Raw genomic sequence first — 12,920 nt, 5'->3', positions numbered from 1 at the left:
TGCCTGTTTCAGAGGAGGATGAGGAGGTTCAAGTTGAAGGCTCCGACAGCGGCCGCGCCAGCACTGCAACGCCACGAGATTTCGCGGCGCAGTCTTCTCGTGGGGCTGGCGCTGACTTTTCTGCTTCATCCCCGCATGTATAGGTTCGTTTTTGCTCCGCTGCGCGGACTTCCATATTAGTGTTTTGATGACTTAGATCATTACTTTGTGTTTGCAGGAAGCCGATCACATTTACCGCCCGAGATGGAATATTACTGAGGACAGCTCATTTCAGTCCATGGGTGTGTGTGAGGACTTCTGGGCTCATTCTGTGCCTCCAGCTGAAAGGAGGTTTCAGGAGGACCGCGCTCGCGAGGACTTGCTCAACGATCATCTGTTTGCTGGGTCGGCTTTCTTTGCTGCCTCCCAAGAGCTTCGCTATGATTACGTAAAGGTACGTGATGCTCTTGCGGAAGCCAAGCAAGAGGCTAAAGTGTCTACTTGGAATCTTTCTGATGCTCGAGAGAGAGCTGAGAAACTCCAAGCAGAGCTCAGCGAGAACAGAGCAAGTGCCAACACCGCCTTCGTGAAGCGCGGGCATGAGCTACAGGCTGCGCGGGAGAAGCTACAGGCGGCAGAGGCGGACGCGGCCAAGTACGCGCGTAGAGTGCGCGACTTGGAGCTGGACGCGGAGGCGCGTGACCAAGCTCTTGTCCAGTCTATAACTGACAAATCATCATTGGAGAGTGAGGTTGCGCGCCTGAAGAAGGAGCTTGCGGCCGCGCGGGCAGAGAAAGATGAAGCCTTGGCGACGGCAGCGTCTAGCCAGGAAGCACTTGATGCTGCGCGAGAGGAAAAGGAATAGGCCTTGGCGGCGGCAGCGTCCGACAGAGAGGAGCTGAAACAGACTAAGGAAACTGTTGAGTTGTTAAACTCTCAGATTCCTGCTCTTGAGACGTCTGTTTCTTCCCTCGCGCAGGATCGCCAATGGCTAATCTCACAGGGTATGACTCGTTGCGCTTACGCGATGAAATACTCAGACGAGTTTCAGACCCTTGTGATGGATTGCAACGCTGCCTCGCGCTTGGTGGGTCGAGCTGAAGGGTTCCAGGATGGTTGTGAATATAGCGTGCTGAAGAAGAACCCATCCGACTACCCTTATCAGCTCGACGTTGTCTGCGCGGACATGGCCGATATGGGGGAGAAGTATTTGAATACTCCCATTCCCATCCTTGCGCAGGTATTTTAACCTTAATGAGTTTACCTTGACTTATTTTCCTAGTCTTTTTGTACTCATATTTTTCCTTATGATTTGCAGATATCCGCGCTCGCAGACCAGCCCGATCTCGGCGCGCTAAAGAAATTACTTGACGAGTGCGAAGGGGCTGGTGGCGGCGCTGATGGCGCGGGGAATGCTGCCCCTGCTAGCGGCTCTGGTGTGGCCAAAGGACCCGCTCCTGACACTATTGTGATAGAAGGCGACTCCATTCAGGACGAACATCTTGACTATGGTCAGTTTGGAGATGACGAGGAGTGGGCTGCGCCAGATGCTGAGGGCGGTGATGAGGACGATGAAGAGGCTGACGTCGACGTGGAGACTTGAGAAGCCCTTCATGTTTTTTTTTTATTTGTAGTTTGTATCACATCATCTTGTAAACTTGTAAATTTCAATGCTTTGGAATGAAATTTTGTTTTTCCCTTATTTGCATCTTGCGCATTCCCCATTCATCTCTTTATATTGCATGTTTGCTTGTTGCATATAAGATATGCTTGCACATTGAAATAAGAACAAGGTTGTAAGGAAATTATTATACTTAATCCTTGTCATATTGTAAGTGATTTCGCAATATCCTGATTATGTTGACACGTGCTTTGGCGTTCCATTATTCCTCTTTTGCGCGACGTTATCGCGCATTTATTATAGGGAATTATGAGTTTTTTAGCCTTTACGTGTCAGTATGTGTTACTCTGATATCCATTACAATTTCATGCGCGACCTCGACCTGAGACCTTAACAACTATGTTTTGGCATGTGCTTTGCCTTAGTTGTGCTTAGGTATTTTTATGGTCAGGCTGCGCAGCATGTAGGATGGATGTTGTGAGTGATTTGAGCTAAGGCTCACATTATTGGGCTAAGGCCCTGAGCTAAAGCTCATATTATTGGGCTAAGGCCCTGACGTTTTAGAGTTAAGACTCGTTAACGCGTTTGAGCTTGAAGCTCGCGCATGTATGTTTTACTTCGTTTTATTTTTTGTTTTGATGTCAATACAATGTTGTCATATTGCTCAAAATTAATAAAGGGAAGTGTGAAACATGTATGCAAAAGGTAATAGAATCCACATTAAGAGAAGATAGCGCGTATCATTATTCATAATGGCTTAAAAAGCCTTGATTACAAACTTGACAATTTTTACATGAAACATTTTCTAAGCTGTGCCGCGTTCCATGCGCGCGGGATCTTCTTTCCATTCAAATCTTTTAAAGCGTATGCGCCTTTTCCCAATTCTTCCGAGACTTGATAAGGTCCCTCCCAATTGGGGGACATCTTTCCCGGGGGTATCGCGCGGCTAGCTTCATTGTTTCGAAGGACAAAATCATTCTTCTTGAAGTGGCATTCTTTCACGCGCTAATTGTAATATTTTTCCAGTTTTTTCTTGTATTTGGCTTCACTGATGATAGCCGCCTCTCTGCGCCCTTCAAGTAAGTTGAGATCCAACCTCCTTTCGCGCTCGTTATCAATCTTGCTCATCATGAGCACTCTATGGGATGGGCATCCAATTTCTGCTGGAATCATAGCCTCCGTTCCATAGGTTAGGCTGAACGGGGATTCGCCATTGCTGGTTTTGCTTAATGTCCTGTGCGCCCACAGGACATTAGGTAGCTCTTCGACCCAAGAATGGGATTCTCCCTCCAACCTTTTCTTCAGCCCATTTAGCAAGCTTTGGTTCCTGCGCTCCACTTGGCCATTCCCCTGAGGGTGGTATACTGAAGTGAAGATTTGGTTGATGCGCAATTCCTTGAGCCAGCTGGATATCTTTCTGTCAGTGAATTGTTTGCCATTATCGCTCACAATTTCCATGGGCAAGCCAAAACGGCATATGATGTGGCTCCAGATAAATTGCTTCATCGCCTCGGCTGTAATTTTTGCTAGTGGCTTGGCTTCAACCCATTTTGTGAAATAGTCTACTGCCACTACCAAAAATTTTACTCGCCCTTGCGCCTGCGGTAAGGGACCCACAATATCGATTGCCCATTTGTGGAAAGGCCATGCGGAGGTCACCGGAATCAAGTTGTTCTTTGGCCGCATGGTGTTTGGCGCATAGCTCTGACACGCTTTGCATTTTTGGATCTCTTTTAAAGCGTCCAAGTACATGCCTGGCCAATAGTAACCTGCGCTCATTGCCTTGGCAACCACCATGCGCGGGCCAGCATGTATTCCACAGATTCCTTCGTGTATCTCTCTGATCACATAGCTTGCTTCCTCAGCATCTAGGCATTTCATGAGCGGTCCAAGATAAGAGCGTCGATATAATGTACCATCAAGCAGTTCATAATTCTGCGACTTGTGTCTTATCTTCCTCGCCTTTGCGCGATCGTCCGGTACCTTTCCCTCCTTCAAGAATTCCATTATTGGAGTTATCCATGATGAAGGGGTTGTATAAGTTACCAGGACAGACTTCGCTCCCACCGACGGGTTGCTCATTACTTCTACCCTGACATCTTTGCCAAAGTGATCGAAGCTGGTTGATGCCATCTTGCTCAGCGCGTCGGCAGATTTGTTTTCACTGCGCGGAATATGAATGATTCTGAAGAAGTCGAATTGCTCGATGAGTTTTTTCGCCTGCTCTAGATATAGAGACATGGTGTTCTCCTTGGCATCATAAAGGCCATTGACCTGTGCTGCTACCAAGTATGAATCAACATGGGTCTCTAGCTTTTTAACTCCGAATTTGTGCGCGATGCGCAGGCCAGCCAGCAGGGCTTCATACTCAGCTTCATTGTTGGTGCTCTTGAAGTCCAACCTGATGGCGTAAGTATATTCATGATTCTCTGGATCCACCAGCTTGAGGCCTGCGCCGGACCCTTCGTTGTTTGAAGCTCCGTCAGTGAACAAACTCCAAACATTTTCTTCATCATTGGCTCGCGGAGGGTCTACCTCGCGCTGAGCCTCTTCAATTTTTCCTTCGGGGATTTCTGCGATGAAATCAGCTAAGACTTGTCCCTTTATTGCTGAACGGGGCTTATAGGCGATCGTGTGCTCTCCTAATTCCAGCGCCCATTTTGTCAGCCTTCCTGAGAGCGCGGGACGCCGCAAGACTTGCTGGATGTTGTAACCAGTCAGAACTTCAATAGGATGACCATTGAAGTATCTATGAAGCTTGCGCGACGCGTGTGTTAGTGACAAAACTAACTTTTCCATGATGGAGTAGCGCGTCTCAGGATCTGTCAGCACCCGACTCACATAGTATATTGGCGTTTGGATTCCCTTGCGATCCACCAACAATACTGCGCCGATGGCGCGCTCTCCTGCTGATAGGTACAATGTCAAAGTTTCACCAGGAAGTGGAGCTGTGAGAGCGGGCAGATTTATCAAACATTCTTTTATCTCACTGAAAGCATGCTCGTCCTCAGGAGTCCACTTGAATTGGCTTTTCTTTAGGCAATTTCTCAATGTGTTAACGAATGGGGTAGATTTGCTTGCATGGTTCGCTAGGAACCTGTTGATTGATACCAATCTCCCATTCAACTTTTGGACTTCTTTCATGGTGGATGGCGAGGGCATGTCAAGGATGGCCTCCACCTTCTCAGGGTTCACCTTGAAACCATCCTTGGTGACCATTACACCTAGAAATTTTCCCTCTTGTACGCCGAAAGTGCATTTGCTCGGATTGAGCTTCATGTTAACTTCCTTTAGGCGCCAAAGGGTTTCTTCGATGTCTTTGAGCATTTGTTTTTCCTCCCTGCTTTTGATCACCAAATCATCCACGTAGACTTCTAGGTTTCTTCCAATTTGCTCGTTGAAAACGGCATCCATAAGTCTTTGGTAGGTGGCTCCCGCATTCTTCAAACCAAAGGGCATTTTTGTGTAACAAAAAACACCCTTGTCGGTTCTGAAGGCAGTCTTGTCCTCGTCTTGTGGTGCCATTTGAATCTGGTGATAGCCCTTGTAGGCATCCAGGAAACATTTGAGCTTGAATGGCGCCACGGAGTCCACTTTTGCGTCGATGTTTGGGAGGGGGTAACAATCTTTTGGGCACGCTTTGTTGAGGTCCTTGAAGTCAATGCACATCTTCCACGACCCGTTACTTTTCTTTACCATCACAGGATTGGCTACCCATGTCTGGTATCGTATCGGGCGGATGATGTTTGCGCGCAGTAGATCCTCAACCTGCTCATTCATGGCCTTCGCCTTCTCATCCCCCATGACTCTCTTCTTTTGAGCAATTGGCTCTACAGACTTGAACGTGTTGAGAGAATGTTGCGCCAGGTCTCGCGGTACCCCAGTCATATCAGAGTGTTGCCACGCGAAGACCGACATATATGCTGTGAGCAATCTTTTCATTCTCAACCTCGTGTCGTCTGATATCGTAGCGCCAATTGTGATTGTTTGCTCCGGGAATTTTGGGTTGAGAATCCATTCCTCTGGCGCGTTGTCTGCCATTGGAAGTTTCATTCTCCCTTCCCGCGGAGTACTTGTCACTGCACACAAATGATCTCGGTATACAAAAGTTACACCTGTTGGTGTTGGGAACCCCAACGCGCCGTGCGCTGGCGACGGTATGGCGTTGAATTGGGCAATCGTTCCCCTACCCAAGATCATATTGTGGCATGAAGTGGTGGGCAAGACCAAGAAGTTGACAACTTCGGCTCGCTTGTGTTTCTCATCCCCCATGGTTAGTTCAAATTGTATTTGACCTAGGGGATGAATGATTTCATTTGAAACACCAGAGATTGGTGCATTCACAATTTCAAGCCTTGCTTGGTCTGCCGGATCCAGTTTCCTGAAACATTGCTCATACATGATGTCTGATTCGCTGCCAGTGTCCACCAGGACTTTTGACACTTCATAATGAGCAATGTGTGTAGTGATGACAAGAGGACTGCTGATAGAAGGGCCTCCCTTGATTCTTGGGAAGATTACTTGTTGCTCGCGCCAATCTCCTTGGATTTGCGCGCTTCTCTTTCTTGATCTTTGCCCTTGCCTTCCTCCCTCGGCTACACAGATTCTTTTGAACTTTTTGCTGGCTGAGGCTCCTTCTGGTTGTTCATTTTCTGGTCTTGAGTTTTTCACCAGGTGAGCCAGCTTGCCTGATTTCACATCTTTTTCAATTGCATCCTTCAAGTGGTGGCATGCATCAATGTTGTGTCCTGTGGACTTGTGAAACTCACAGTACTTGCCACTGTTTGATGGTCCCTTGTAGTGTAGTGGCTTGGGGATTTTGAACTGGACATTCTCAGTGCTTAACACTTGTGAAGGCGTTTTAGTGAGGGGAGTCCATATTCTTGGCAGAGGTCTGTTAGGATCTCTGCCGCCTTCCCTCTTATCACCTTCTCCGCGATTACGAATGTCTTTTTGGGGCTGGGGTGAGCTTGGTTGCGCCTGCTTTTCTGCGGGAGAAAAACTGGTTTGTTGCAACCTGGACCATACAGAGTTCTGTTTGCCCCTTCTTTCGTTGTTGCGCGGTGCCTCTGCTTGATGCCCTCTTTCTCTCGCTCTATCTTGGGCAATTTGTTTTTCATTTCTCGCGAAGACTCGCGATGCTTCCATTAGCTTGGCCCAAGTGGTTGGCATGCCATCTCTGCTCACGAGAGCTCTGCGGAGTTGATCACTGCGCGCGCCTTGTATAAAGGCCACGCGCAAAAGTTGCTCAGTGATACCTCCGATTGCCAGAGACTCCTGATTGAAACGAGTTATGTAGTCTTCAATCGTTTCATCATTCCTGCGCACGCAGTGCATGATGTCATCAGGGTTGCGCGTGTGTCTGCGCTGCTGTACGAAGTGAGCTTGGAACTTTTCCAATAGTTCCTCGAACCCATCGATTTGCCCAGTCGGCAAGCTTTCGAACCAGACACGCGCCGCGCCTGTGAGGCAGCGAGCAAACATGTGACACCATGTTGGCATCGTCCAGCTTTCTAGGTTTCCAGTGTTGTAAAAACCTTGTAAGAAATCGTCTGGATCTGTTGTGCCGTCATATTTGCCCAAACCACTTGGCATCTTGGTTTTGTGCTGAATGGGAGCCTTCGCGATGCGCTCAGTGAATTTTGAATGTTTCACCAAGATGGCTGGCCTGTACGGTGTGGTTACGTCCACTTGCCCTCTCACTGGTGGGCTGTACGGTGTGTACAGATCCATGTCGGCTTTGGCTCCAGGCGTCACGTTCATGTGCGCGCGGAGCTGTGAACCTCCTGCATGAGTATCCCGCGTCTTCCTCATGCTGTGCACTTCTTCATCACTAAACTCAGCGTGTTCAGTGTGAACAGAGTGACCCTCTTCCGGCGTGCGCGCCCTTTTTGTTCCATGAACGGTTTGCTTGTCAAACGCTAGCCTTTGTGTTAAGTCGGCTAACTTTTTGTGTTTGACCATCTCATTGTACTTGTCCATTAGACGTCGTTGCTCGTTTATGAGCCATTCTTTAGGGTCATTGGTTTCATCTTCTGGACCCATTGGCCCTTTTTGTTTCGCGCCGGTAAGATTTTGGAACGTGAGATCGTCTGGAGGAGTTTCAGTCTGGCTATGAGGAGTTGTGAAGAAGGGATGGTTACTGGTGGTGCGCGTAGAATCACGCGGCACCCTCAGAAACCGCTGTCCCTCATTAACATCCTCATGCTCAATATCCTCCAGAACTTGATCGCTGTTACGAACACCAGAAACCATGGTGAAAATTTTTTTTTTTTTAGAGAACTGATGAGATTTTGTTGCCGTTGTAACAGGTGATGGCACCAATGAAGAAACGTGGATCAACTCACTAGTAGACGATCAACTTTCCTCGGGTGTGATTATTCTATTTCACCGATGGTTCTCTGGGATCTGGATTCTTCCACCTACAAAATGAACAGCACCGTAAACTTACCCCTCAGAAAGGGACAGAGGGGTCCTCTTTGGGGTAACCCTCTGGTGTGAGAATAAGAGATTGTAGGAGAAGATAATAATCTGAGGGTAAGGAATTGGAGTGTGTTACTTAATAATGCGTAATACTGTGTAATAGGGCATACCTCTCCTTGTGGAGTTGATGTGGTATTTATAGTGCTAGGGTTTCCAATGATTGAGCTCAGACCCAATTAGGGCCTTTTTGGCCTCTTCCTATTGCTTTGCGCCACGTGTCCTTGGGACACCTGGTGCTTTTTCATTGATTATTCTCTGACCCATGTGCAATCACGTGGTAGCACATGGGTTTTGCTGAGTTGTCAACCTTTCATTGGCAGCTGTCAACATCAGCATATTCTTATTCCTTAAAAAGATACCTTCTGGAAGGTTGTCTGACGTGCACAATCAAGGTTGTCCTTATCCTGATTTGGATAAGGACGAGGTTGATTATGTGCATGTGTGATATGCGCATATCCTGAGGATGCGCGAGGTCTTCTCTTTATTCTCACACGCAGATGTTTCATGCGCAGATGTGATATGCACAAGCATGTGATATGGGCCGCGCGCGGATGCGCCACGCGCAGATGTGATATGCGTGAGCATGTGATATGCGTCACGCGCGGATGCGTCACGCGCAGATGTGATATGCGTGAGCATATATGGTGCGTGAGCATGTGATGCCTGAGCATGTGTGATGCATGAGCATATGTGATGCTTGAGCATGTGATGCATGAGCATATGTGATATGCGCCATGCGCATAGGTTTTGGCTTTGTGCCTTTATAATATCTTGATTTCAAGCCTCTTGTCTATGTCTTGTGGGTTGACCCGCCTCGCTCGGTGTTGAGGCGGGTACATACCTCTTCACAATGCATGCAATCTACACTCCCTATCATGCCGGGGAAACCATGCACCCTTGTATGTGCCTCGTAAAGACGTTGTAGATCGTTAACGTTGGGCTCTCTCAAATAATGTGGTCCATATAGTTTCAATATTCCTATATTTTACAAAACTTTTATAAAATAAATGATAACAGTAAACAAGTGATAAACTATTTAAAAAAACAAAACGTACCGTAACAAAAATACTCCAAGGTGTCCCGAGTTGTTTTTTCGGCCATCTTTAAATACTCGTCGTTGATGTCGGTCGTGTTTCCGTAGGCGAGCACGCGTACGGCTGACGTAACCTTCTGAATAGCCGTGAATCCTAGCGTCCCTCGAGCGTCAGGCTTTTGCTGAAAGTAATCAAACTCACGCTCCAAATCATTGGTGATGCGCATAAATAAATTTTTAGACATCCGAAAACGACGCCTAAAGGTCTTTGGGTTCTTGTATCTAGGGGAGTCGCAAAAGTAATCCGTCATCAACCAGTTGTTGGCTTCGGCACGATCTCGTTCGATATATGCTCTTTTTGAAACGGGGGATGGAGAGCTAATCGCACTCGAAGCGGAAGTCATATACTTTGTCGCGAGCATAATCGCACTCGTAACCGCCTGTTCCTCCTCCACGTCCTCGGCTTGTTGGTCGGGCCCGAAAAATTGTTTATATATAGATGGAGGATCCATATATATTGATTTTTTGTAGTGTTGAAAGAGAATTTTTATAGAGTTGTAGAGTTGAAAGAGAATTTTTATAAATTTGATGAGTTTTGATTGAGAATTAGTTGGTTTAATGTATAAAGAAATATTTTTTTTTATTCTCCAACGGTAACATGCAACGGTCACCTTTTGATTTTCGTGCCCTTTTCACGCGTTTTACATACAACTTTAAAAAAATAAAAGCACAAAACGCAGGAGGGTGGTGTACCCCATACGTTTTCACTCACAACGCAAGCCACAACGTGTACATGGTCTTATTATAACTTCGTCTTTAATTAATTTTGTTTATTTAACGTATAGATCTGTTTTTAATTATTATTTTTTAAATGAAAATCATTAAAGTAACTTAAAATTAAATTGTAAACCCATAAGTTAAAAATAAAATTTACACAATAATTGTGGTCAAGCCACTTTATCAAATAACACAGTGATTAAACTCTATCCAGATAGTCGTTTAACATATAGTCTTATAAAGCATTTCCAACATTTCACTATTATTAATTAAATAATTAAGGTCTATCGGGTATCGGTATCGAATCGGATGCTGTTGGTATCAATTCGGTACTTACTCTTTGAGATTTCAGGATCAATATGATAACGATATTTTATAGAATTTTTGTTGATACCCATTTTTAAAGATTTTCTGTATCGGTATATCTGATACCGATACTAGTACCAAGCTCGTTAATCATCACTACTTCCGATAACACATTTTATGGACGCATAAAGCATTTACACTTTCAAATAGTTAAAAATTAAGGAGACATAACATAACGTCAGAATCATCTTACAAGGTCTGGTAGCATAGTAATAACAAGTGGTTGCTACATGAACAAATTGAGCATTGAAATGATACAATTATCGATGTTTCTAGTTGACTGAAAGGCATTAAAAAGTTATTTATGGGAGTCAAAAGTTATAAATCACCAAACTGGTGGGTGTTCTTCTGTCATAACTTAAAATATGCATGGACTCAAATGAAACAAACTTAAAAAGAATATATACAATACAGTTCTTTCTAGGGTCATGTAAACTGTTAATAATAATAAAATAAATTATTATTATTATTATTGTTATTCAAAGTCAAAAAACTTGACCTGCCAATTAAACGTGTGTGCCGGCCTTCATCTTACACGAAGCTTCTTCCACCCGCCATTCCCATATATATATACAAAGCATAAATCTTCATAACATTCAACCAAACAATCAACCAGTCAATTCAAACAAAACCCATTGAAACATTCATAGCCAAATGGGAATCGAAGACAATTCAGAACAACAACTACTCGATGTTTTCGACATGCTACCAGACGCCCTGGTTTTCGAAATCTTTAACCGAGTCGAAGACGCCAAGTCGTTATCCGCTTGTGCGGTTCTTTGTAAGCGTTTCGGCAATCTCGTTGCCCAAACGCATAATGTTTCGCTCGAAATCACTCGACGAAACACACTGCCAGAGTTGACTTATGGGTCGGGTTTGGGTTGGGATATGAACAAGTCGAAAGGGTTCGTTGGTAGGTTCATTTTGAAGCCCATTCATGCTTTGTTTCATCGTATCGTTTCTAGGAAATCGAAAGCGTGTTCGAATTGTTGTGATGATGATGAAGATAATATGTTTCGATTGCCTAGTGATTTGCTTAAGAGTTTTAACGAAATCCGGTCTTTGTCCGTGAAACTTCCCGGTCACGATGGGGATATCTCGCCCGAAAACAATTCAGGTAAACAAACAAACGTATCCAGACTGTAAACGAGCAAAGCTGCTAATGAGCTACTCATTATCAGCTAGCTAAAAGGTTTAATCAAGCCAAACTTAAACAAAATTACCCTAATTAATCTTCTTTTTTTTATGATTTTCGTTTAATTTATAAATTTATAATTATAAATTGTAATTAAAGTATACTGAATATGTATATAGCTATTACAAAAAAAAATATAGATACATAGAAAAAAAATATATATTATAAACGATCCAGTCCAGCTCTGTTCGATCTGTTTACACCCCTACCAAGAAATAATGACTAGGTGTGTTCATCGAATGCGTTGTTATTCGATTTGTTCGTATCAGTTTATTCAGATTTTTTCCTCACCACCTATATCTGAACAAACCAAATTACCAATTCAAAAAATCAGGTATCAAAACCCGAATCCCAATTTAAATAAAGTTAAAAATCAAACCGAAAACTGAATTCACAATTTTTTTAAAAATACTAACAATCTAAATTTTTCTAATGTATATTTGTTTAAGGTCTGATTTTGGTTGACGATTGATTTCAGGTGCGCTGTTGAAATGGAAAGCCGAATTCGGGAAAGAACTCGAGAGCTGCGTGATTTTAGGAGCCACAGGGTTTCATAAATCCGAACCGAAACCAAAAATCGTCGGTGAACCCATACCAGCCGTGTCGGTTACTACACACCTGACAAACAAGCAACTTAAAAAACGAGTGATCTGGACGATCTCATGCTTGATCGCTTCTTCCGCACGCCACCACATGTTGAAACAAATCATATCATCGAATCAGACGATACGAGACGTCAAGATCATCGATGGAAGCAGGCAAGGGAATATACAGATGACGGAGAAGCAGGTGGTGGAGCTGAGGTCAACAATGGCTGGGGAGCTTGATAGGACCAGAGTTCCAGCTGTAACGATAAAAATGTGGTACATGCCAATGCTGGAGTTGCCGGAGTCGGGTGGCGTAATGAAAGGGGCGACATTGGCAGTCATTAGGCCGACGGCGGCAGCAAAGGATGACGATGTTAGGTTGGCAAGTGGGGCGTTTGAGGAGGATTTTGCAGCGGAAGCTGTTAGGAAGTTGGTTGACAACAAAAAGTCGTATACGTTAGAAATGAATTCATTTTGACTGACAAATTAGTTTCAAGTTTAAGAAACCATTTTTAGAAAACTATGTTTGTAATGTGTATATTTTGACGTGGTAATTTATTTATTTATTCTTTGATATATAGTCTCTTTTTCTCATTAAAAGTTTCTATATTTCATTTTTTATTTGTCTCATTATAAATGTTTAATTTCAAAAGTTATTAACCAATTTTTTCAAATTTACTCTTAAACACACACAACTAACATTAATAAACAATATTGATGTACCAAATTTTCAAGGGCATTATTGTCACTTGGTAAACAAAAAAGGTAATCATTCAATCTACCTTAAATTTGTGTTTTTCAAACCATGACACTTAAAGAGGGACAGATGTAGTATTATTTTTCAAAATTGTTTTGGAATTTTTTTTATTATAGCTTCAC

The 12,920-nt window shown here is 44.1% G+C and overlaps 1 protein-coding gene across 1 annotated transcript; it reads left to right on the top strand.

Annotated features, from left to right (window-relative positions):
* Window positions 1-10,831: 10,831 nt before the first annotated feature.
* Window positions 10,832-12,617, top strand: LOC143563972 (F-box protein At5g46170-like). The gene is made up of 2 exons (XM_077051381.1): window positions 10,832-11,376; window positions 11,933-12,617. Exons 1-2 carry the CDS (start codon window positions 10,914-10,916, stop codon window positions 12,517-12,519), a joined length of 1,050 nt encoding a protein of 349 aa, XP_076907496.1. The 5' UTR covers window positions 10,832-10,913; the 3' UTR covers window positions 12,520-12,617.
* Window positions 12,618-12,920: the final 303 nt, after the last annotated feature.

The sequence above is a fragment of the Bidens hawaiensis genome, unplaced genomic scaffold (genome assembly GCF_021521415.1).
Source record: "Bidens hawaiensis isolate Kalapana, Puna unplaced genomic scaffold, B.hawaiensis_p1.1 tig00021676_1, whole genome shotgun sequence".
Classification (NCBI taxonomy): Eukaryota; Viridiplantae; Streptophyta; class Magnoliopsida; order Asterales; family Asteraceae; genus Bidens; species Bidens hawaiensis.
The sequence above is the reverse complement of the archived record's forward strand: the minus strand, read 5'-3'. Positions and strand labels throughout refer to the sequence as shown.